This window comes from Lithobates pipiens, unplaced genomic scaffold, assembly GCF_037356315.1.
Source record: "Lithobates pipiens isolate NorthernLeopardFrog02 unplaced genomic scaffold, aLitPip1_a1.2 Scaffold_10, whole genome shotgun sequence".
NCBI classification, from domain to species: domain Eukaryota; kingdom Metazoa; phylum Chordata; class Amphibia; order Anura; family Ranidae; genus Lithobates; species Lithobates pipiens.
This window is the reverse complement of record NW_027507686.1, coordinates 173841689-173867608: the sequence shown is the minus strand read 5'-3', so window position 1 is coordinate 173867608 and position 25920 is coordinate 173841689. Positions and strand designations below refer to the sequence as shown.

Below are 25920 nucleotides of genomic sequence, written 5' to 3'. Positions count from 1 at the left end.
CAGATGGAACTAAGCTAAAAAGCTTTTAAAAAATTAAAACCTTTACTCACGGCAGTTTGGGTTAAAAATACCAACAATCTCCCTCATCAGAACCGGACTCGGTTGGTGAACCAGGCGATGAATCACCAGCAGGGCAATAACTTCCCGCAGCAGTATTTGCAACTCTCCGTGGTCGGCACTTGAACACTTTCCCCCAGATATCCAGTCTATGGGTGGAGGAGGCAGGCCTGCCTCTGCGGCGGCGAGGGTCGCTGAGCCGCTCCTTCACTTGAGCAACTGGCACTGCAGCGGCAGCATTCTCCTGCGGGGTCACATCCGTGACCTCTGTAACAGTCTCTGGATCTCTTCTGGCAATCCGAGCCCCGAAGGATGATGTCGGGGCATACACAATGGACTCCTCGGTGGAGATACCCATGGCCCAGTCATACTGGAAGGCCCGGGGTTGCACGGTGGGCTGTTCAACTTTAAACATTTACTCGCTGCACCTCCGACACCTGGTGAATGGCTGAGAGTTTGCGACCAACACATCGCATCACCCGCACAACACTCCGAGGGCCTCTACATCCCGATGGTACACAGAATGAACCACCCCTGCAGTAGCAAATGAATGCCCCTGTCCGTAATCACTGTACTGGGCATCTGCACACTTGCTCTTTCTCCACTCCAAGAAGTCAACCACACCTCTTCTCCTTCCACAACACACTGTCACGCAGTGCCTCCTGCGGAAAAAGATCAGCATATCTCCTCCCACTGGGTTCTGGCTCCGGTGTAATTTTGCGGGCTTTTAGTATAGGCTCCTCCCACGCTTACACGCCTCAGTGAAAGTCAATCAAAAATGGCGCTGATCTTTATGGCGCAGTTCAAAAATACTTCACCCTCTGTTCCAAGGCCCTGCGAGGTAACTGTAAATCCCGGACCGCGAGCCCCCACGTGTAGCACTGACCCCTGAAGGAGCTGCTGGTTTGAATTGGGCCTGCACTCTACCAAGAAACCCCACTAACTTGACTCAATCCCCTTGGCACAGCTGTGGTGCAATGTAATATAGTACAATATAAAACAATATAAAGTACCTGTATAATACCCTCAGGATCATCTGGCTCCACCTGGTGGGGAAAAACAGCACGTCACACAACTGGGCACTTAACCAGAAATATTTTTACTGCAAGTATATTAAAGCAGGTTGTTACAGAGATTGCACTGCTATCCCAACGTAGGATGTCAGTACAATATAAATCAACAGACAAATACAATATGAAATATATATATTAGTATGTATCTAAACCTGGGAGCGCCCACTACTTTAAAGTTAAACGTGAGGCCTCACTTAAAGTACTCTCTCCCGTATCTTCTAGCTAGAGATGACTCCTCTGATATTTGTAATCCAAAAGGTAGGTAAGAGTTAGCTTAAGGTACTCCAGGTATAACTCCAAGAACGTATACTCAACGCTTGGGCACTAAAGTGAAGTAGGCCTCAAGCCTGCTCAATGTTAGTTGCTCTGCTACGCCTCTGTGGAACAACAGGTTTCAGCGAGGCCTGTAAGTGAGTCTAACTGTGTGCAGCAAATTTACAAACGGTGGGCCGTAACCCGCTCACCAACTGGATCGGAGTTCTGGGTGATAACTTTGATCCGGCAACTGTAGCTTGCTTCTGTATCAGCTGGGCAGATGCTCTGTGTCACTCCGCTGACTGGATCTGGTCCTCCGATACTCCCATAAGTTTCTCTGGGCCTCGTCAATCTGATCACCAGCTCTTAGGCTCTGTCAAATCACCTTGCAAACAAGCAGGTTTGCAATCCGTGGTGACTGTCTGCAGCTGTCTCCCAGGAAATCTCCTCACAGGTCTGCACAGGCAGGCAGCGTGGTCCCAAGAGACCTAAAATGGCCGCTGCTGTCCCTTATATCCCCTACCCAGCATGCACTGCATAAGAGAGTGTTCATGGGTAGGTCACACACGGACTCCTGGGTAACGAGGACAACCTTCAGAATCCAAAACAAACAGTCACTTCCTGTACAAGTCTTTAGGTTGTTCTGAGATAAATGATAAACAGGTGCGTTACCCATATTTGGCCACTAGATGGTTCTAGTGCGAAACCACAGTAATGTCCATATACCTCACATTAAAGCATGTATAATCACATCAATAAACCATGATGTCAGCGCTACACAAATGTATGCATTCTATTGGGCAGCACTGTCCAACACAGCATAACGAACTGGTGGCAATCAGCTCCAATGTGCATGAACAGAGTAAAAAAAAAGGAGCAAATAATTTCCTTCACATAGGGGGGCAAATGACAATTTGAAATGGACAGGGATCAGGGTATTGCAATGGAAATAAGAATTTTTGCTTATCCATGTACAGAAATAAGCATCCATAACATTCTTGAGATTGATAGGTTGTTAAAGGCAAGTGTTCAAAAATCACGCACATGATCAGCAATATAGATGTTATACATGCCTTAGAGTATTTACAGAAAACTTGTAATAAGTAATACAGCAAACTGAGAACAATAAACCAGTTCCCTACATATAAAATTGAAAGGATAAAGAAGTAAAGAGGAGAAAGTAAACTATGGAGTAAAAAAAGGTGTCTCTGAGGTCTCACTAGTCTATCACTGGATAATGTACTCAAGGGTTCAATGTTTTGCCAACTTTAGTTTGGGTATTATTGAGAGCACACTAAAGTTTGTCATTAATCATGATCCAATACAATTTTTGTTAACATAATCAAAGACCACAATCGTACATAATTCTGTGCACCATAACATCACATTTGATAAAAACTGTACACTGAAGCTGATGAGGAAACATAACCCCTGTTTGGCTGCTATAGACAAAAGCCTTATTCTGTATCAGTTTTTATAAATAATTACTCTGGGATTGCAACCTGAAATTCAGAATGATCCAACAATAGTCTTAAACCTTTCATGGTACTTGTTGAAAAAATGCTTTTAAATTGAGAGTAAATATGGGGCCTAGAGCATACACATTAGAGCAATTACTGCATCCTGGTGCTGGTAAAGGAATTGAGATAATCAGTTAATGCATTTACCATTACATTTGGCATTTTTTTCTTAAGGATGGAGACTGATAAGGAACACATCCTGTTAGGTTAACGTAACAAATTCTGGGGAGGGAGGTGCCACAAAACTATATATAACATTTGAGGTTGGCATGACCTGTTTTACCAAAACCTGGGCAGCAGCAGGACTGCCAATTAAAGGGTATAATCGGGAACTGGAAGAAAGATCCAAAGATATAGGGGAAGCTACACGGATCCTGCAATGAACGTCTTACTCCTATGCTTCAGCATCTTGCTGGGCAGTACAGGTATGTAGTAGACCCAATGGAACATGAAGACAAGTCACACAACCCAACAAACACAATAGGACATTACTACACACAAGGCAAAGCTTCGCCATTTATTGGATGAGCAGAACCTACACTCTATAACCTACATCCTACACCACACTGCCATCCCGTTCCTTCATGCAGACCTGGATTCACACCATACTGATTTATTATAATAATGGAAGGATTTGCAATACTAACATCTCTACATTTCTATTCATATACATTTTTTATTGTCAAATAATCTGTGAAATACTGGAAATTTGTTTTTTGTCACCCTTGAAACGTTTTGGATAACGGGATTGTGGTTTCAATATTTTTATTTCAATAACCTAGATATTACAATGTATATTTTCTATATGTATTCCAAGGTAATCGTAGCCAACAGAGTGTACATTCAACAGCCCAACACAAATACCAAAAAGAGAAATAGGGGTTGATTTACTAAAAGAAATTTGGCTGTTCAGTTTGCAAGGGAATTTTCCCTAAGCTTAGTGAATGCAGTGAAAATTCAAAGAATGCCCAATCACCTGCAAGAAAAATAAAAAATAGAACAATATTTTTTCTTGCACATGATTGAATGATGCAAGTCAGCCGAGCTTGGCCTCATTCACTTAATTAAGGGAAAACTCTCTTGCAAAGTGGACAGGCTAATTGCTTTTATCAAATCAACCCCATAGTATGTAATGACCTTCCAATCAATGTTATTTCAGTCTGCCTCAAGCAACTGAAAGCAAATCTTACATTAGATGTATTTTGCTATTAAAGTGTAAGCCGATGCAAAATAAAAAAAAAACATATTTGGCACACCTCTGCAATACATGCACAATTCCCATTGTTAAAAATGCTGCAAAAAAAGTGTAGAAAAGGGATTGATGTTATCAGAAAGCCAGTTAGCTTGTCCTGTAGTCAACTGACAACACTTTGTCAGTGCTGCACTGAAATCCAAAGCAGTGTTGTCACCCCTGCTTGTGTTGCCCTCTGCTGGATGGCAGAACCATTTGCCTAAATGTTGTGAAGGTAAGAAGAGGGGGATGTGTTTTGTATTTCAGCAAGAGTTGACAACACTAGTTGGGAATTCAGTTCAACAGAGGCAACATTGTCAGACATTTAAAAACTCTATGGATTTCTGTACTTTTAAAGCAAACACACTTGAGAAAATGTGCATTTATTCCAGATATGAATATGTTTGTTTTTGTTTGCCCAGACAAAAACTTTTAATAAACGAATTACAGTACAATATAAGTCTTCCAAGAATTTAAAGTTAATTTAAATTATTGTTTAGTCTAGCGGCGCATGGATAAAGTGTACTACTTACCTTATAGCTCAGTTTGGCAGGCCCCACACTCCTCAAACTTCAGGCTGTGGATGTCCCCTCGGCTTCATCATATACAGTGCAGGGTTATTAAAGTGGAATTAACTCCCCTATCGTTTTCAGCCATGGAAGCTGCCATCTTTGCCTCTGTTTAATCTTCAACTGCTATGGTGCTGCACATGTGATTGGCTATGACACCAGCCATTGGAGGGTTTGATAGTTTGGCTGAGACACAGCCAATGTGCAGTTAGCATTCCCGGCATGCCTTTTTTTTTAACTGTTTAAATCAATGGGTTTACTTCCACTTTAAAGTGGTTGTATGGTCAATTTTTTAACTTTTACCTACAGGAAAGCCTATAATAAGGCTTACCTGTAGGTAAAAAAAATATCTCCTAAACCTGTACGGTTTAGGAGATATTCCCCTCGGTATGCGCCACTGACTGCAGCGGCGCATGCGCACAAGGGGGTTCTCGCCGTGAAAATCCGGCAGCGCTCGTCCGGCCGGACTGAAATCTCCCGCGCGCATGCGCGGGAGTGACGATATCGCGGCTCCGGCCACTCACAGCGCCGGAGCCGCGATACCCGGAAGAAACGCGGTGCATACTAGCTCATTATGACTTTTGCTTTGCAGGTTTAAAAAAAAAAATAATAATAATTTGCGGGTTTACTACCGCTTTAACACTGCATTTTACTTGAGTAGGTGAGCATACAACCACTGCCCGAAACTGCTTAGAGATGATGCTGCGGGGGACTGGTCACATTGTTTTAGGAAGCCTGAGGGAGCCAAGAATATGATAAAGTTAACCATACACGGATTGAAATTCAGATGGTTCAGTAGAGATCGGACGAATTTCTACCAATGTATGGGCAGACTGGTTTACAAAAGACATTCTACCGATCAATTTCTGTAGAGCCAGCCTGTCAGGTCTTTTCCAAAACTATCAGTGCCACCGGCTATAGCTGGCAGCACTGATCACTGCATTCTCATGGAAGGGAAGTCTTCCCCCCCATCAGAACACAATGGCACAGCGGAAGTAATTCCCCCATTAACATCAAATGTGAAGATAGGGGGACCAGGCTTTCTTTTTTTTCCTTATTGTTGTTTAAACCACTCGTTGAACAAAAAAATGGATTATTGTAAGGACAGCTTAAGTAATTCATCTTAACTCTGCGCCACTAGGCTGAAGTTCCCCTCTGCAAGGGTGTTTTTTTTCTCTTTCCCAGAGTTCAGCTTTGATATACTGATTATGATAGAATTCTGCACACAGGGTTTTAGTTCTAGCTCATTTTTAGTATTTATGAGTTGATACTAAAAGTTTCATGAATTATAGTTAAAACATACTTTTTCCCTTCTTCCACCAGCTGCAATTCATGAGATAGCTGCAGGTGCTTCAAGCAATTATCTAAAAGCAGGTAAGTTTAATTCTACTATAAAAAAAATATTATCATTGAGAATGCTTCTAAGGGCTACATTTCCTGGGCAATTTTAATTCCTTGTTACTGACTTATTAATTCCCCTTTCAAACGAGTGTTCTGATTGGGTCTGCCTGTCCATTTTTTACACAGACCCGATCACAGACCCGATCAGGCCCCTAATTCTCCTCTATGGTCCGGCTGAACGGACTTGTGTTCTTTTACATCTGCCTACCTCCAATACGTTCTGACCTGGAAAAACAAACAGAAGGGGATTCGTTCCCCTCCATCTGGCCAGATCAGATTGGAGTGTCTAATGCATTAGAAAATATTTGGATGTTTCACAGATCACTTTTGGCAAGTTCTGTTCTTTAATAGTTCTGTTAATAGTTTTTAAAAGTTATGTTATATCTCTCTAGTTAAACCGTACATGGTCAGTCTACCCAAGTGATATTTACGTTGCTTACTTTAATTGTAACACAGCTTAGAAAAGTTACTTGAAGGATAAATGTTTGTGTAAGCAGTGTGTGTTCATGCAGTCATTAAACAATACCGTCATTTGAATAAGTAGGTGAAAGATTGAAAGCCAGGCTGATCTGCAGCAAACCTATTACGAGCTGAGAATGAGAATATTACACCTAAAGATGGGCATATACAACTCCAATTCCTGTGAATTGGTCAAAATTTGAGTTTTGGGTGAACCTAAAACTATGGAAAACATATATATAATGCAATTTACTGCAATTTACTGCAATAATATAGTAATTGCAGTAAATCCGCTGCAGTCACCGTTCAGGTATTCTGACAGTGGCAGATGATGCCGATCAGAATACAATAGCCAGCAGCAAGAGATTTGGCCATCCACACTGTTTTTAGGGGAATCTTTACATGAATCAATTCCAGTGCAGGCAAAGTCTCTATCAGTACACAATGGACAGGTGTTAGGTGGATAGGTTCCTCCTAGATAATTGATGTGTACAAAGACTCTGTTTCTCTTACAGATAGCTAAAAAGATCATTGGTATCAGTGGTTATTTATCTGAAAATCAGAAATTTGCTCACTGCTCAAAGAACCCCTAGTAACCTCTGGAGGAAACCTGGTTGAGAAAAGCTGTTCCAGGAACTTGTTACAGGGATATCATTAGCCTCTGAAGGCCACTGTTGGTTAACTTGTTTATGATCTTCCTACATGAGACATTTCACATACACAAAATTAGCACAATTTTTTCCAATCAGGGACCACCACCGACTCCAAGAATGACCCTGTTTATGAATACTCTTAGTAGTTGCATATGTAGCTCTTACCCCCAAGGGGCTGCTGAGAGTGTACCCAGGTCTCCCATAGTAGTACAGAGACTGCCAGTCACACTTTAGACACGCAATTCAGGCTCAGTCAGGGGATGTCTTTTTAATATGTATTCCTGAAGAACTTTAACAGGAGAGAGATTTAGGGTCACAGCATATCAAAAATTGGTGAACAATTTTCTTACTAATCTTATAATAGCAGCTTTTCCTGGAGGTAACAAATAATGGACAGTAGATCTAAATCTTTCGAAGAACAGCCCCCGTCTATATATCATCTTTTGGCACTTAGTTCCCTTCTGGAACTTGCACAACTAACAGTTCCCAGCAAGGTCTTTACTTACATTTTCCCATGAGCTGTCTGCCACCCAGCATACATAGGTAGATCCTCAATTAGGGAGATAAACAGATCCCAGATCTGAGACGTCAGTGCAGTGTCCTCCAGCAAATGTAATCTTCAGGCAAATTTTTCTTGGCCCTCAGCCCTGAAGCTGCTGAGGCTCAAACTGCAATGTCTTGTCCCTCTGGCACCAGCCCCCCAGGAGACTGGAACCCTCCCTTGAGGGAACATAACAATCTGTTTAGGTCTCCTGCATATTTACCACCTCATCAGCCACCTTCTGGATATCTCCTTCCAGGGATTGGCTGGGGCATGATCTCCCAGCCCTCTGTTCTGGAAAGGTCTTCCAGAGACCAGAGGAAGTAATCAAAACCTCAGCTCAGCAACCCTGGGCAGACCTATGATAACAGCCACCGCTCCATTGTAGATTGTCACTACAGTGGAGCCAAAAAAACTAAATGTATTGGACAACAGAAGAGGCTGCTAAATGCATAATTAGAAAAAAAACTGATAATCGTCTTTTAATAACCGTCCTGAACACTCAACATTATTTGCTGTTTGGCATAGTATCAGACTTATAAAACATAATTATTTTTTCCCCAGGTTCAAGTCCAAACCATAGGCTATGTAAGTCAAATAAATGTATTTCTTACGATTTTATTGTTAACATTTTTTTGGGATTGTTCACTGCAGCTAATAGACATTTATTGTTTTCATGGCATCTTGGCAAATAATAGAAGGAAGCTCTTTTGATTGGCAACACAATGGGGCAGATTTTTAATAAAGAGCAAATATCAATATCTGCTATTCATTATACAATCAAGGCTATGCACACCACATCTATTTATAAATGTGAGCCTCAACGTGAAGCCTGCAGTTGTTCATGGAGTTTTCTCTCTGGTTAAAGCTGCCGAGAGAGTCCCGTAATTGGAGGAATGCTGGCAATGTGATTTTGACAGCTTATGTTCCTGATCTCTCATACAGTTTTTTTAGCCCCACAGTGGGGTCCTCACACATTGCAAGGGTTAAACACTTAGTATTTTTGGGGGTGGAGAAAAGCCTTTATTACTTACCCAATTGCCTATTCTGGCAGGTCCCAGTGGTGTTCTCTCCTCCCCAGAGCTCTGGCCTATGGGTGGTCCCTTGGTACCATCACATTCCATGCAGGGTTATTAACCCTTTATTGCATGTGGAAGGGGTGAGCGCACAACCATGGCTGTAACTTAGAAAGAACGGAGTCTTGGACTGGTCACATGGATAGAGGCAAACTGTAGAAGTGCAGAAAAATGCCCTGTACACGCTGTCAGACTTTCCAACGGAAATTGGACCGGACTGTGTTGTCGGAAATTCTGATCATGTGTGGTCTCCATCTGACTTTTTCCGTCGGAATTTCCGACCCACAAAGTTTGAGATCTTGATATAAAATTTTCCGACAACAAAATCCGATCGTTTAAATTACGATCGTGGGTAGAAAATTCTGATGCACAAAGTGCCACGCATGCTCAGAATAAATTACGAGATGAAAGCTATTGGCTACTTGCCTCTTTATAGTTCTATCATACGTGTTGTACTTCACCTTGTTTTGAATGATCGGATTTTCCAACAACTTTGTGCTACCGTGTGTATGCAAGACAAGTTTGGGCCAAAATCCGTCAGAAAAAATCCAACGGATTTTGTCGTCGGAATGTCCGATCATGTGTACAGGGCATACGTGGTAATGCATTGCTGATTATTAAATCAGTCTCTTGCATTTTAAGATGCAATGGTATATCTTTTATTACTGTGAAGACATTATGTGATACATTTGGCCTTTAGCTTTATGTCTCATGCCATTATTCACCAAAATTTACATCTCATTGTTTTACTTGCATTGGAACACATCTTCTAATAAAATACTATTGTTTTTTACAGTGTTTCAACGATTTCTGATTCCACAGTCCAATGGTGAGAGCTTTGACCAGTAGTCCTTTTCTACAGATATTTTTACATTTTTTTTTGCCAGCAACAGCTTTTATTTATAATCTATGGATTTATAATTGGTGAATGGTGTAGTCTGGCTAATTTTCTCCATATACCTTTCTGCTAGTAACCAATAGCATTGGCTAGATGGGAAAAATGTGACCTCCCGGGTTTCTGGCAATGTTGATTTGAATGCAATAATTTATTTGCTCACTTTTTTCTCTGTAAGTGTGTGCCCATAATGAAATGGCTGTCTGATCATGACATACAATATGCATAATATCTCTAGCCAAAACCTTTTTTTGGATAGAGTGGGTTCCCATTTCACATGTAAAGCTCCAGTTAGTAACATTTACCATTTTACTTTTGTTTCTATTGTTAAAGTAAAGGCTATCTGTTGCAATAAAAAAATTTAAATAAACATGCCCTTTAATGTATATACGCAGAAGAACATGCACATTGAATGATTGCAAGAAAAGTTCTCTTTTAATGCATAACTTGAGAAAAACAATTTGTATGGTTAGGACATAAGGTTAGATCAGGTTTGAACTGGCTGAGATAGAATACATCTTACACACTATACAATTTCATACAATTTTCCTGTACAACTTTCCTTTACATTTACCAAAACCATATAATATGAGGTCAAACCTAAACACTTTCAATTTGTATGCAATCGGACATGCACTTGCAGTACATAGCTGAAGGTAAATCTAAAGGAAATTGAACAACAACAATGATATAATCATCAAGCTGTATGCGTAGTAAGGTCACAGTTGGGTGCATGGCTGTAAAAGCTGGACCTGTGAGAATGTGCTTCAAACAAGACCATTTAAAAAAAGGAACTCTACCTGTGCAAAATACAAAATAAATTCTTGAAAGCATAACTTTGAACGAGGCCTCCTTGCTCACTATTATGTTTATGTTTTCTACAGATACCAGTGATCCAGCAGAAGCAGATTATGATTCCACTGGCAGTAAGTAACTGTAATTTTGAAATACATGATATATTATTATGTTTTACAGGTATTTATTTAGAGCCAAGATTTATATAGCACTGTACATTCACTTCAATCCAAGCTCTCAAGGAGTTAACAACAATTTAAGGTCCCTATCTCAAATGCACACACACATACTAGGGCCAATTTGGAGAGGAGACAATTATCTTACCAGCAATTTTTTGATCTGGGTGAAGAAACTAAAGGAAACCCATGCAGGCACAGGGAGAACATGCAGACCCCATGCAGATTGTGTCCTGCGTGTTGCAAGGCAGAAGTCTTAACAGCTAAACCATTATGATTCATAACTATCCTAATTATAAAGCAACACATTAACCTTGTTAAGTTAAAATGTTTAAAAGTAAATTCTTTGCAAAAGAAAAAAAAATAATAATATCTGTTTCACTGTCTGGGCCACCAATCTTCATTTTCATAAAGAGCTAACATCTGTTGCACGCTGTGGATCATTCTGCTAGCTTCTATATTACTACTGTGCACTGTGGTGACGTTGAGGTTTGAGGAAGGAATCAGAGCCCAGTGGAGGACTTGGCATCTGACCCTACCAGAAGTTTTGAATTCTGAAGATTTTTCAGCAAGCTTAGCTCTTCAAACAGAAAAATGATTTTCTTTGCTGGAACATCTTTTTTAATGGCTTAATCTAGTGTTGCATAACAGCATTTGTGATCCCTTAAATGATCATACAGAAGGGCCTTGAATTTCGAGTTTATTTAATAAATGCAAAAAGTATTAACTGTACAGACAGGATAAAAGAACAAAGGGATGTATACAGTAGATAACAGTGAACAACCAATAATATTACTGTTACAAAATTTTTCCCACGGGGCAACACTTATAATGAGGTTGGACGTTTCTGGTAGTTTAGATGAGCAGCTTCAGGGATCCCAGGACCTGTTCCATGTAGAAGTCACTGGAAGAATCTCTACTCCAGGTACACAGCCAATGGCTGCATGCACAGGGTCACCCCACTTCAGGCTTAGCACTCTGGACACAGCTGGCAGAGTTCTCTATGTACTGACTGGGCTTGGAAGGAAGTTTTATGCTATTGTGCTCACATGCTTAGTCACTTCTCTCTCATCAGGCATGGTCTCTTTGAGCACCAGGGGGCAGGAGAGCAAAACATAGCCCCTGGGCTTGTCAAGAGCCCAAGAGCTTGTGGGAGTCCAGAAAATTCAGGGAAACAAAGTTAATGCTTGTGTACACCCTTACATATACCACATTAGGTGGCCAGCCTCATGTGATACACAGATATTAAACAAATCCTCCTACATAAGGTGTACTTGTTTATCTACACCTGTACAGAAGTTCAGAATTTATACAGCGTGTCTGAGCTCTCAGAAATCAGGGGGAGGGGAGCTGATGTTACACTCTGCAAAGCTCAGTGTGAGCTGATTGGAGGGAAGGGACACCTTCACACAGAACAAAGGAACAAAGTTGAGTCTGCCAATCACAGGATGTGTGCTGAAGCTCCCTCCCCCATCACCTTTTTAACTTATCAGAAGTGACTTATATAGATAGCATAGGAAAGAGGTAGCAGACAGAAATGACACTTAGTCCTTTGAGTTGGGACAAATACACAGAGGGAAAGGCTTTGTTCATATTTAATGTTTACAACTACTTTAAAGTTCATTAAATATATAAGCGCTGCTCCCCTAGATGTGTGAACAAATAATAACTCTATGAACTCTATGCTGCTTCTTTAAATAAAAATAAACAAACAAAATAGGTGAACTGCAATGGGATTTATTTACTAAAGTCGCTGTAGATCTGAGGGGGACATGCAAGGAAAATAAAACACAGCATTTTTGTTTGTACATGATTAGATCATAGAAATCAGCAGAGCTTCCCCTCATTTCATATCTTCCTCTCAGATCTACAGTGACTGAACTTCCAAGTGCATTTGCACTATACTTTTTAGTGCAAAGTGGATTTGCCTTTAGTAAATGAACCCCAATGTCTTCAAACAACATATATTTCACAGAAGCGCAATAATGTGAATAAATCAAATCCAAATCTTTTGAAAAAAACTGAGAATTGTCCATATAGACTATACAGAAAAAAATGCAAACTGAAGTCCAACAGAGTGTGATAAAGTAGGTGTCGCTTAAAAATCAAAACAGTACACCATATTTCCACCACCAAAGTGATCTGTGTCAATTCCACTTCCTTAAGAATAAAGCTCACCAGATATTGTTGCCATTCACTCTCGTATCTTGCAAATAACGACTTTTTATATTCAAGAGCCATTATAGATCGCCAAACTCTGGAGGATATTAGTTATGAGGAAAGGTTGTGAGCACTGAACTTATTTTCTCTGTAGAAAAGATGCTTGAGAGGGGATATGATGTCAATATACAAATACCATACTGGTGACCCCACATTAGGGATAAAACTTTTTTGCAGAAGGGAGTTTAACAAGACACATGGCCACTCATTAAAAATAGAATAAAAGAGTTTTAAACTACATAGAGGGTTCTTTACTGTAAGATTGGCAAAGATGTGGAATTCCCTTCCACAGCTGGTGGTCTCAGCAAGGAGCATTGATAGTTTCAAGAAACTACTAGATGAGCACATGAATGACCTCAACATACAGGGATATACAATGTAATACTGACATATAATCAGAGACATAGGTTGGACTTAATAGACTTGTGTCTTTTTTCAACCTCACCTACTATGTAACTCCATCTAGATGCAAAACCAGTCTCCGTGGGGACAAAAGTTGAGACAGAGCCTCCAATAGTGGAAAAAACCTTTAGAGTTGAGGCTGTCAATCACAGGCTGTGTGCTGGAGCTCCCTCCCCCATCACCTTTTTTACCTCTTGGTGTCAGGAAAAGTATACTTTTTAGTGAAAAGTGTATTTGCTGTTAGTAAATCAATGTCTTTAAACAACATAAATTTCACAGTAGCGCAATAATATGAATGAACCAAACCTAATCTTGTGAAGAAAAAAAACTGAAAGAATGTCCATATAGAATATACAGAAAAAAGTGCAAACTGAAGTCCAGCAAAGTGTGATGAAGTAGGTGTAGCTTAAAAATCAAAATAGTAAACCATATATCCACCACCAAAGTGACCTGTGCCGATTCCACTCCCTTAAGAATAAAGCTCACCAGATGTTGTTGCCATTCACGTCAGATCCAGTTGGCGTGTAACTGGGGCGTGGCTACACAGCAACTGGATCTGACACCGGGACAGTGACCCAGGAAGTGCAGGTGAGCGGATGGTGAGATTGCATCACTGAGGCATCCGGCATGCTATTGATTTTTAATGTGAAGGCGATTTTAATACTACCTTGATGTAAGTGCATTACTTTTTAATAAAGTGGTAGGAATTGACTTTTTACTCCTTTGGTAAGTTAGCCTCACTGTCTCACCAGCACTGCTGTTGCATCTTTCTATGGGTCAAATTCAGTAATCAAGGCCCCTCACTATTGAAAAACACCAATGTAGTATTTGTTTGTATGAAATAATTACTCTATTCATATCCACCAGAGGGACAACTTCCATTCAGTATATATATTTTTCAGTTTTAGGACTGCTAAGCCTTTGCTTATATGAAGGTATACAGAACGGTTTACTTTATCCTTTCCTCTTACAGATGACTATTTCATTGGTGGTCTTGGAGTAGGTCCTGCTAATTATTCAACTTGTGAGTGTGTTTTTTTTACCTTTATACCAACAAATGTTATTTGGTTAACGTTTGTATTCCTGTATTTACCCTGTTAAAATCCCACTCCATCCCAAACTTTTTTTTGTTTTGGATAGAGTAGGGAAAGATTAGAACCTTTGTTTGTTTTTTTGCTGTATGTGTGTAACTGTAAATTAACTGTAGGGCTTTGTAGTCTATAGTAGGTGTGACTAGGTATGTTGCACCCATCGCTATTAAAGTGGTTCTAAAGGCAGCAGATTTTTGTATCCTAATGAATTCTATGCATTAAGATACAAAAAAAAAAAACCTTTTGTGTGCATCAGCCCCCCTCAGCCCCCTAATACTTACCTGACCCCCATCTCAATCAAGCAATGTTGGACAAGAGACACGGTTGTCTGAAACTCTCCCTTCTGATTGGCTTAGATCCACAGTTGGTGCCATTGGCACCCACTGCTGTCAATCAAAGTCAGTGCGCCAATGAGGAGAGAGAGGGGACAGGGCCGGGCCGCAGCTCTGTGTCTGTTGCTCGACAGGAGGGAAAGGAACCGAGAAGAGGATGATCTGGGCATCTCTGTGCAAAACCATTACAGAGCAAGTAAGTATGACATGTTTGTTATTTTCAAAAACAAGACATTAGACCTGAAGTCCTTGAAAGTGACTTCATATTTTGAGGAGGAAAAACGTATCTTATATGATGATATTTCTAAACTAATATAAAAAAAAGAATAAGGGCTCATTGACCCGTACAGCAAGCAAAAGCTGTTTGTTTATGTTTCCAGAGCAGCCTAGAACTTCGGGTAGGCAGCTTATGTTAGTCAATGGAGACAGCATACTGTCTGTGTTCGGGGCTTTGCACCCATACCTGCATGCTGTTCAGGTGAGTCTGTACAGAATCTGCATCTCTATTGACTAACTTAGGCTGCCTGCACACAGCCCAAACATAAACAAAGCGCTCTTGCATGCTATATGGGCTTATTGTACCGTTAGCAATAAGCCCTGAAAATAAAACAACAGATTAGTTTAAAAATTAGAACAGTACCTCAACCATACTGAATGGGATTACTACAATACAAAGTACAAAAACACAAAGCTGTATATGAAAAGTAAATAATCACTTCTCTCAAAAATGTAAACATCCATGAAACCCCTGTAGGCAGGTGCAGTCTGGATTCTCCACTGCAGGTGGCACCGGAAGCAGTGGCAATGTAGTTGGGGGAGGACTTTTAGGAGAACTTGGCTCCTCTATGACTTCCTCAGTCACAGGGGAACTGCTATCTGATTGGATGTGGGTGACTGTGGTGGCCATCTTGGATCAGGCAGAGTCTATTTAAGACTCCAGCTCCCGGGTTTGACACACTTTTAGCAAGTGGCTAGTGTAGGGATAGGATCTTGGTCTGTCAGGGACAGTGCTTAGATGCAGGGAAATGTTCTGGAGGAGTAGGGACAGTGTAGGGACTATTGTCTAATTCTCCAGGAAGCCTACTCTTCTGGGACCGCCCAGGCTGCATTCTGACCCTCGTGGTAGATGCTGTTAGAATTTTTCATTTTCCATTCAGTTCCTCCAACGCCAAGATCTGTCAAGATTGTAAGTGACCTTGGTTGAGTGTGCTTCCTCACTGAGCTTGTTTGTACTTGCTAAACTTTTCTACAATATATTACTCCTGCTAAACCTTTGAGTTCACTGCCTAAAGCACAAAGCTGCACCTACCCCACACTCCAATGGGATATCATTTTTACAAATGTAACAACACTATTTGAGAAATGTGATATGTTGGTCCAGCAGAATGAAAATTACCCTTTAGGTTTTTTTTGTATTTTATTTTTGATGCGAGAATGTGGGTGAAAAATGAGGATGGTCATAAAACGTACGCCCACAGACAGGAAGAAGAGGAATTGGTAGAGTTATGCACACAGGCAGAAGCTGAATTTATAACAGATCCCTCGAATATAAATCAGATAAGTTGGGCAGGATTAGCGCTCCAGTATAAAAAACAATTGATAGTCAATGCTAAATGCAAGAGGTTACAGAAAAAAAAAAAATTTGAGCAAGGACACCAAGCTAATAAAATATTAAATTATTTCATAAAACAACAATCATCATCATTAGCGATCTCAGAGGTGAGAAATGAGAAAGGGGAGGCTGTCAATACAGCAGAAGAGATACTTATGAGCTTTCAAAGATATTATGTTAATATGTATACATCAACATTAACATGCACAGGAGAAGAGAAATATCTGAAGGATTTAGAATTCCTCCAATTAACAGAGGAACAAAAAGAGGAGATGGAGAAAGATATAGAGGAGAAGGAAATACGAGAGGCCATTTTTTCTATGGGAAAGGGTAAATCCACAGGACCGGACAGTATACCGCTGGAAATGTACCAGCGATGGAGATTATGGCACCAGCCCTAAGATGTATAGAGAGACATTTCTCCAGGGAGAAATGCCTCCCTCTATGTATGAGGCAAATGTAATACTGATACCAAAACCAGATAAGGATATACTGTGCGTCGTATAGACCAATTTCATTATTAAATATAGATTACAACATATTGGCAAAAAGACTGGCTAAAAGGCACAATGGAGTAATTTTATCCATTGTGTCGGATGATCAAACAGGATTTATGCCAGGGAAATCTATCTCAACCAATATTAGAAGAACCCAATTTATGGTAGAGCTGAGGGAGTTTATTCCGGGGGCAAGTGTCTTGGCATTGCTGGATACGGCCAAGGCATTTGACTCCATAGAATGGAAGTTCCATAGTGTTGAAAAAAAGTAGATTTGGGGAAAAATTCCGAAAATGGGTAAGAATATTATATAAGCAAATTTATTAATAAATTGAATATTATCCCCCACAATAAAACTACATAGGGGAACAAGACAGGGATGCCCAATGTCCCCTCAATTATTTGTCATTGCAATTGAAGCACTGGTGAATAGGTTTAGACTAGCTAAAAAGTATAAAGGGATTAAAGTGGGGAAAAAATTGAGCACAGAGGTTTATATGCTGATATGCCGATCCGCCGTTGTGAAAGGAGCCTAAAGCAGGAACAAAAAACAAGGGTAGAGGAATACTTATTAAGCAGGATGCATGTAGATGATCTTCTGGTAGGACTAGAAACAACTGATTTGAGGAGGATGGGAGTAAAAATTCCCCTTATAAAGCTGGCTAGGGCAGTTTGGAAGGAGGCAAAAAAAACTGATGGGATTTACTGATATCCCATCAGAAATTGCCCTGTGGAATAACCCAACATTTGAGCATTTGGAAACATTTGAGGATAGTACATTTTGGAAACAAAATAAGGTAACAACCATTGGTCAGATGTATGATAAAAACATAATATTATCCTATGAAAACCTGTGCAAACAATATAATCTATCGAGTAAACAGTTCTATAGGTATCTACAGCTTAGACGAGTACTACAGGTACAGTTTAGAAGAAAGGAATTAAAAATATCTATATACCCTCTCATAGGTATTTTGAGATCACAGGGACAAAAGAGATTAGTATCCAAACTATACTGACATCTGCTACAGAGTAAAATAAGTGGTGAACCGGTGGGAGTAAGGGATAAATGGCAGGCAGCTATTCCAGATATGCGTGACCAGGAATGGGATGAAATCTGCTCCTCCCACTTGAAAGTATCCCCGGCAATGAACAACAGGATAATCCAGCTAAATTTAATACATCAGACATACCTAGCTCTGAATAGGTTGTATAGAATAGGGAGGATATCTGCACCAAACTGCACAAGATGTGGGCAGGGGGATGCGGACTTCCTCCATGTAATGTGGAAATTAGAAAAAGTTACAAATAGACCTATTACGGCCATGGTTGAAATGTGTTTGCTGAGAGTAGTAAAGGAGGAGAGAGGGTGCAGATATATTAGGATGTTTCTGCAAGAAGCATTATTTCTGGCAAGAAAACAAATAGTAGAGAAATGGATCCAGCCAAAACCACCAACATTAAGTCAATGGCTGAGAGCAGTAAACCAGGTTTTACCACATGAAAGAATAATGTATGAACAAAGGGGAAATCTGCAGAGATATGAAAATATATGGACAAAGTGAAAAAGATCTTATTTAACAATGGATACAGGAATACCTGAAAACATGGTATAAAGTGACTATAAGGTGGATGAGAGGGAATGGAATGAATGTTAGGAGAGAATGGAAAGGTAATTGGAAACATATGGGGAATTATATAGTAACAAAATAAAATGTAAAACTATGTAAATTAATATGTAAGAAAAATTTGTAATAAAGAGTATTGAAGAAAAAAAAAAAGAATGAGGATGGTCACAACATTTGGCTAGTAGAACAATTTTAAAATAAGAATGTTCATTTTAAAAGCATTTTAAATGTAATGCTGGATTAGCAGCACTAAGCCCCTGTACACACGGTCGGACATTCCGACGGAAAATGTCCGATCGGACCGTGTTTTCAGATAATCCGACCGTGTGTGGGCTCCATCTGACTTTTTCCGTCGGAAATGTCCGACGAACAAAGCTGGACTTTGTCCGATCGTTTGTAGAGAATTCCGATCGGACAAAGTGCCACGGATGCTCAGATCAAATTATGAGACCAAAGCTATTGACTACTAGTCTGAACGTAGTCCCGTCGTAATGAACGAACGTCATCACGTTCCGAACGATCGGATTTTCCGACAACTTTGTCCGATCGTGTGTATGCAACACCAGTTTCGGACAAAATCCATCAGAAAAAATCTGACGGATTTTGTGGTCGGAATGTCCGACTGTGTGTACAAGGGCTAAGGATGAGCATTAAGCAGTACTGGGATGGATGGCAGTCCATCTATTATCTAGCAGTTGGAGGAGGGAGGGGACAGCCTTAGCTGAAAGGATATAAAATATAGTTTAATTTACGTGGAAGTGGATGATCTAAATTTTGGCTCCATTGCACTTGTCCTAAAATGGATTCACCTGTAACTCCCGAAAGCAAGATTAGCTTGAAAAAGTAGACCACAATGACAATTATGGAAAAAAATAGCACATTCATATTTATCAACAAATTAAAAAATAAGCCAATCACTTGACACATTTCTTCATTTGATTTCAAAAGAGGCAGGCCTATACTCACTGTATATAGTAACCTATTTGGTGTTTATCTTTACCTTTTTCTAGGCTCCAACAAAGGAACTTGCTCCACCTGGGGTAACAACCACTTCTTTACATTTGACAATGATCTCTATGAGTTCACTGGGACTTGCAACTTTGTATTTGCCACTGTCTGCAACACTAACTCCCCTGAGTTTAATGTCCAAGTGCAGAGATCCAGTGGAACTTCTATTACTAGGATTATGATACAGGTTGGAGCCATCAACATTGTTGTAAATGAAAACACAATCACAATCATGGGAAAGTAAGTCCAAATATTCTTAAAAGTTATGTAAAGCAGTGATATCCAACCTTTTGACCTTCCTGGGCCACATTGATAGCTGATGATCAGAAAAAGTCAGGCAGATCACACCTTAATCATCATTGATATAGATAATGTACCTTTCTGAGCAATAAAACTTCATTTTTTTGTAATATTTTTTATTATAAATGCAAAAGAGGGTAACATAAAACTAGTGTGATATTTGATGTTGTTTTTGCTAAACTAACATATCAATATCTGGTTTGATGGATGTAGTAGCAATTCTCACTGAATTCTCAAGGTGCTGATTAGATATGTTGGTTCTAATTTTGCCCTTTGTGTGTTTCATCCTTGAAAATAGTTGCTCACAAATATAGATGCTACCAAAAACTGATGACATGTATAAGGCGTGATTGTGAAGAGTGTGATAGTTTTCTTTGTGAAGATAAAACTTTTAAAAGTCCAGTAAAGAGACGCTGTCACATTTTTCTTAGCCTGCATGTATTTGCTAAGTCTAAACACATTTTTACAAAAATGTCCCCCAAAAAGAATAACATTTTTAAAGTGGTCGTAACCCTAAAAAAAAAAAAAAAAAATTATCCTGATTCTTTAACCGCTTTAGCCCTTGAAGATTTTACCCCCTTCCTAACCAGAGCACTTTTTGCGATTCAGCACTGGGTTCGCTTTAACTGACAATTGCGCAATCATGCAACGTTACACCAAAACAAAATTGACGTCCTTTTTTCCCACAAATATAGCTTTCTTTTGGTGGTATTTGATCACCTCTGTGGTTTTTATTTATAGCACTATAAACAAAAAAAGAGCGACAATTTTTGAAAAAAAAGGAAATTTTTTTACTTTTTGCTATAATAAATACCCCCCAAAAATATATATAAAAATTTTTTTTTCCTCAGTTTAGGTCGATATGTATTCTTCTACATATTTTTGGTAAAAAGAATCACAATAAGTGTATATTGATTGGTTTACGCAAAAGTTATAGCGTCTACAAAATAGGGAATAGTTTTATGGCATTTTTATTATTAATTCCTTTTTTATTAGTAATGGCAGCGATCTGCGATTTTTATCATGACTGCAACATCATGGTGAATACATCGGACACTTTTTACACTATTTTGGGACCATAGTAATTTATACAGTAATCAGAGCTATAAAAATGCACTGATTACTGTGTAAATGACATTGGCAGGGAAGGAGTTAAACACTAGGGGGCGATCATGGGATTAAGTGTGTCCTAATGACTGATTCTAACTGTAGGAGGGATGGGCTACCACTGACATGACAGCGATCACTGCTCCCGATGACAAGAAGCAGTGATCTCTGTCATGTCACTAGGCAGAATGGGGAAATGCCTTCGTTGCATAGGCATCTCCCCGTTCTGCCGTTCTGTGACACGATCAACGGGACACCAGCGGACATCGAGTCCACGGGTCCCGCAGGCACGGTCACACTGTACATGGTCGGTGTGTGCCCGCTAGCCCCGCCAATTAAAGAGGACATACAGGTACACCCATTTGCCCACCACAGCTGCTGTGCCGACGTATATCGGTGTGCAACGGTTGGCAAGTGGTTAAAGCAGCATACACAGTATATTGCTTGTACTGTGTCATTTGTCCTTCTCTATGTTATAAAAAACCTGGTTGATCCTGCCTGTTCCTGTGTCCACCTATGTAAACTGACCACAGTAATCACAGCTGCTGGTTCATAATACCATAGTCAGTTTATGTGACTCCATCATCCCGCAGTCTCTCCTCTCTCTCCCCCTCCCTCCCTGCCTGTCAGCTCCGGAGTCTGTGTGTAATCTATCTTCTCCCCACCCTTCCCCTCTCTATAGCTGTAAAATTACTACTTAGAAATCCTGTAATCCCCTCTCTTACAGGAAGATATTATGTGCAGGATCTGTGTTTTTTTTTTTAATATTTCACCAAATACCTTATTTACAGCGCCACTGGGTCATGCCGTGAATTCCCCCCGCTCTCCTCTTGTCCTCCCGGCTGACTTTGACAGAGAATCTCAGCCCGTCTTGCTGTAGTGCTCAGATCAGGAAAGGAGATGCATTAATGCATTCTATGCATTAAGGTGAAAAACATCTGACAGTGCCTGCGCCCCCAGCCCCCCCGTTTTACTTACCTCACCCCTCGAAAGTCCTGCGCTCGTCCCCCGACGTCCTTTCCACCGTTCAGCCTGGCCGCTGATTGGCTGGAGTGGATGGATGGAAAGCAGCGCAGCCATTGGCTCGCGCTGCAGTCAATCACATCCACTGACGCGGAGCGCCAGGGGTGGGGCCGTGTGATGCAGCGAGCGGCTATAGCCGCCGGCTGTATCACGGGAGCGTGCCCGCAGATGCTTCTCACCATGCGAGGGAGCTCACATTAACGTGAGAAGCACCTGCGGGAGGAAGCCAAGACAGCCGCCGAGGGACCCCAGAAGAGCAGGTTCGAGCTGCACAGTGGAGGTAAGTATAACATGTTTGTTATTTAAAAAAAAAAAAAAATCACTTTACAATCCTTTTAATCTGGTGGCAACTCAAGATCTAAGGTCTTATGCAGACTGTGCTTAAAAAATTGTTCAGCCTGTAAAAGCACTCCTATGTAAACCTGTGTGTCCATGCACATATAGGAGATGACATGCATATTAGAACAGAAGCGTTTACAGGTTGAAAAGAAAAACCATCACCAGCACATTCAGAAAAGGTGTTTTTGGGCATAAATACCTGTAATGCCCTGTACACACAGTCAGACATTCCGACGACAAAATCTGTCAGATTTTTTCCGATGGATTTTTGCCCAAACTTGTCTTGCATACACACGCAAAGTTGTCGGAAAATCTGATCGTTCAGAACGTGGTGACGTAGAACACGTACGACGGGACTATAAAGAGGGTAATAGCAAATAGATTTAATCTCGTAATTTATTCTGAGTATGCGTGGTACTTTGTGCGACGGAATTGTCTACACACGATCGGAATTTAAACAATCGGATTTTGTTGTCGGAAAATTTTAGCTCCTGCTCTCAAACTTTGTGTGTCGGAAAGTCCGACTGAAAAAGTCAGATGGAGCCCACACAAGATCCGATTGCACATTTTCCGTCGGAAAGTCTGACCGTGTGTACAGGGCATAAGCATGTCTAAAAGTGTCTAAACACTAGACACATTTAGGTGCATTTTAGCATTTATGCTTTCCAGTGCCAGAATAAATAAATTTTCTGACCAATGGAATCCATTAACTCTCAAACAATCAAGGTGCCTAAATCTACCTAAACATGTGTGAAATGAGTGGCTTTAGGCAATTTTTTTAAACAGCTTTTCTTTTGCCAGGAGTACAGGGCATTCAGTGGAGAAAAGCAAAGGTCCTGTGTGCACGGGCCTTATATTTCCCCTTACTTTCAGTCATGGTGAGAGTGATCACCAAGTCAAACAGAATTGGCGAGTCTCCCTAGCAGAGACACAGACAGCAGTCCTTCACCACTCGACCAAAAAAGGAAGGAAAACTGTTGAATTTTGATAAACATCCAGCGGTTTACAATGGGGACCGCCGGTCATGGCACAAAGGTCTAAAGGAATGGCACGGGTGGCTGCTCCTACAGAGCATATGCTCCACTGATGTCACTGGCTATGTGTACAGTTAATAACTTCTAAACAGTGCATGTTTAGGAGATATTTACACTACCTATAGGTAATCCTTATTATAGGCTTACCTATAGGTAAAATTCAAAGATGGATGTTCATTTTTAAGTATCTTCATCAAAAGATATTAATATAGTCAATTTATTTTTCATAGTTGGTTATTTTTATAATTCTTCTGTTTTTTTGTTTTGTTTTTTTGCTAGGAAAATAAGTCTACCTTATATGACAAGTGGAATTGAAATTGTCAAAACTGGGGCTATAACTAAGCTGCTTGCTAAACAAAAAGAATTTGAGCTGATTGTGACATGGAGCAGTGACAGCAATCTCATGGTAAGTTGGGGTACCCTAGGATATTATTCAATAACTGCCAAAAAATCCTAACCATTCTATGAACGAACATTACAGGATATGTCTGTGACAGCAAGTTGCCGATACCAAAAGCTCTTCTAATTTATCTTAGCGCAACCCATTTAGGTTTTAAAAGAAAGCAGGTGACTTACCTGTCAGAGGGCCTGTGTTTTCTGCCAGAGATCTTGGATGACATTTTGGGTTACTTACCATAGGCAAATAGGCTGTTCCCTTTCCAAGAAAATTTTCCCCAGAGTTTAGTGAATAAGATGAAGCTCTACTGATTTCCATCACCCAATTATGTGCAAGCCAAATTTATTTGCTTTTTTTTTTTCCTTGCATGTGATTCAGTATTTTTTATAAACATCACCACATTCACTAAATTCTGGGAAAAAGTCCCTTGCAGAGTGCAACTTCACTTGCAAAGTAAACAGTGTATTTGCCTTTTGTTAATCAGCCCCTATAGCTTTCTCCAAAGACCATCCCTAATTTAAACATCCATTAGGAAGCTGCCATACATTTACCAAAACATAATTTTTATGTGTTGCACTTTTTATATGTCAATATTTTTATTATCATGTCAGAAACAATAGCTACTGTGCTATCAAAAAGGAAACACAACATGTGAGTTTGCATATATATATATATATATATATATATATATGCCCTATGTACACATTGAAGAGGAAACCCTAGTGAGGGTGCGAACCACTGGTGGATCACATCCTTATGTGGTTGGGACACTGCAGGGCTCAGAATGTGTGTACAAACCTGCCTTGTTAGAGAATTAGGCTGATTTACTAAAGGAATTTAGAATCTTCATACAATAAATTTTGTGACTATTTCAGAAACTTAATTTTTACTTATTTTATCTACATGTAAGGGAATACTTGACTCCTCTAACTTTTTAAGTAAATCAGACCAAATATGTTCATTCTAATGTAAGCTACCCATAATGCAAAACACAGGGTACATAGTGAAGAAGTTCATATGGGCATTTTATTGATCCAGTGTATATAGTGAGCACTGCTACTAATAATAATGTAAAAGTCATACTGTAAAGGGAAAATACCTGGAAACAAGACTGGCTCCAAATTAATATGTTTATTAGCATATATATATGGGGAACAAAGGCATTATACAGAACGTGTGTATATTAGAAAATGTCCCAATGAGCGTGACAGACATCTCTTCTTTTATAGACCTTCTATGGTTGACACACCTAGCTTATCTGGTTTATCAGTGTCCACCATTTCTCTGTCATTACACATGACCATGACTGGCCTTTTTTATCAAGGGATCACACACAATGATTTAATATATTCATACAATGGCTTACAAGGTGATTACCATCTACAACAGCTTACGATACATAAAGTTATCTTAACTTGCTGGCAACACATATTCTTAAGACAAAAAAACATGTTTTTGTCTTTTCTGAAGTGCTGACAGAGGAATACAGAATATACTTAATTTATTAACACATCAAACATAATACATAAGTAATACATAGAATAATGCATAAATATATCAGTGATACAGCATTGATCATAAATAACCCCTACACACTACTCTATATTTGTTTCTTTATAAATAGGTGGAAGTGGACAAAAATTACATGAACAGAACATGTGGACTTTGTGGGAACTTCAATGGTGTCCACAAGGATGACTTTGTGGTTAATGGTAAGCTTCCTAGATCATTTATGGAACACAACCTTTGGGGTTGAATTACTTAAACTGGAGAGAGCAAAATCAGGTGAAACTGCATGATAGCCAATCAGCATCCAATTTCAGTTTGTTCAAGTAAGCTTTGACAATAAAACCTGGAAGCTGATTGATTTCTAAGCAGAGCTGCAACATATTTTGCACTCTCCAGTTTTAGTAAATCTCCCTCTGAAGGGCATTTATCAAACAACATGCACCCCTAGGTAATGTTTCAAAATGGGAGTGATAGCGATAGTAGATACCAGTGCTTGCTATAGGATGGGACTGGGAACCTTTTGCCTGGATAATAAATACAACCAAGTGACCCTTTCATGATAGGAGCAGATTCACATTTTGCAGATTTAGCTTCCTGGACGTAAAATAAGATACTGTATGTAATGAAAACTGAAAGGTTTTATTTTAACATTTCATTGGCATGCTGATGAAGAGATGGATCAGGGAAGGCAAAATATAAGCATATTAAACTTTAGCTTTA

At 39.9% G+C, this 25920-nt stretch overlaps 1 protein-coding gene across 1 annotated transcript in view; it reads left to right on the top strand.

Annotated features, from left to right (window-relative positions):
• The first annotated feature begins 501 nt into the window (after positions 1 to 501).
• The window catches only part of LOC143925889 (uncharacterized), a 168150-nt gene continuing 142731 nt past the window's right edge, over positions 502 to 25920 (top strand). The window contains exons 1-9 of the mRNA XM_077450215.1: positions 502 to 571; positions 6029 to 6079; positions 8324 to 8347; positions 10615 to 10656; positions 14297 to 14347; positions 16455 to 16688; positions 19494 to 19731; positions 23574 to 23700; positions 25316 to 25403. Coding sequence (XP_077306341.1) covers positions 502 to 571; positions 6029 to 6079; positions 8324 to 8347; positions 10615 to 10656; positions 14297 to 14347; positions 16455 to 16688; positions 19494 to 19731; positions 23574 to 23700; positions 25316 to 25403 — 925 coding nt within the window. The remainder of the gene's footprint in view (positions 572 to 6028; positions 6080 to 8323; positions 8348 to 10614; positions 10657 to 14296; positions 14348 to 16454; positions 16689 to 19493; positions 19732 to 23573; positions 23701 to 25315; positions 25404 to 25920) is intronic.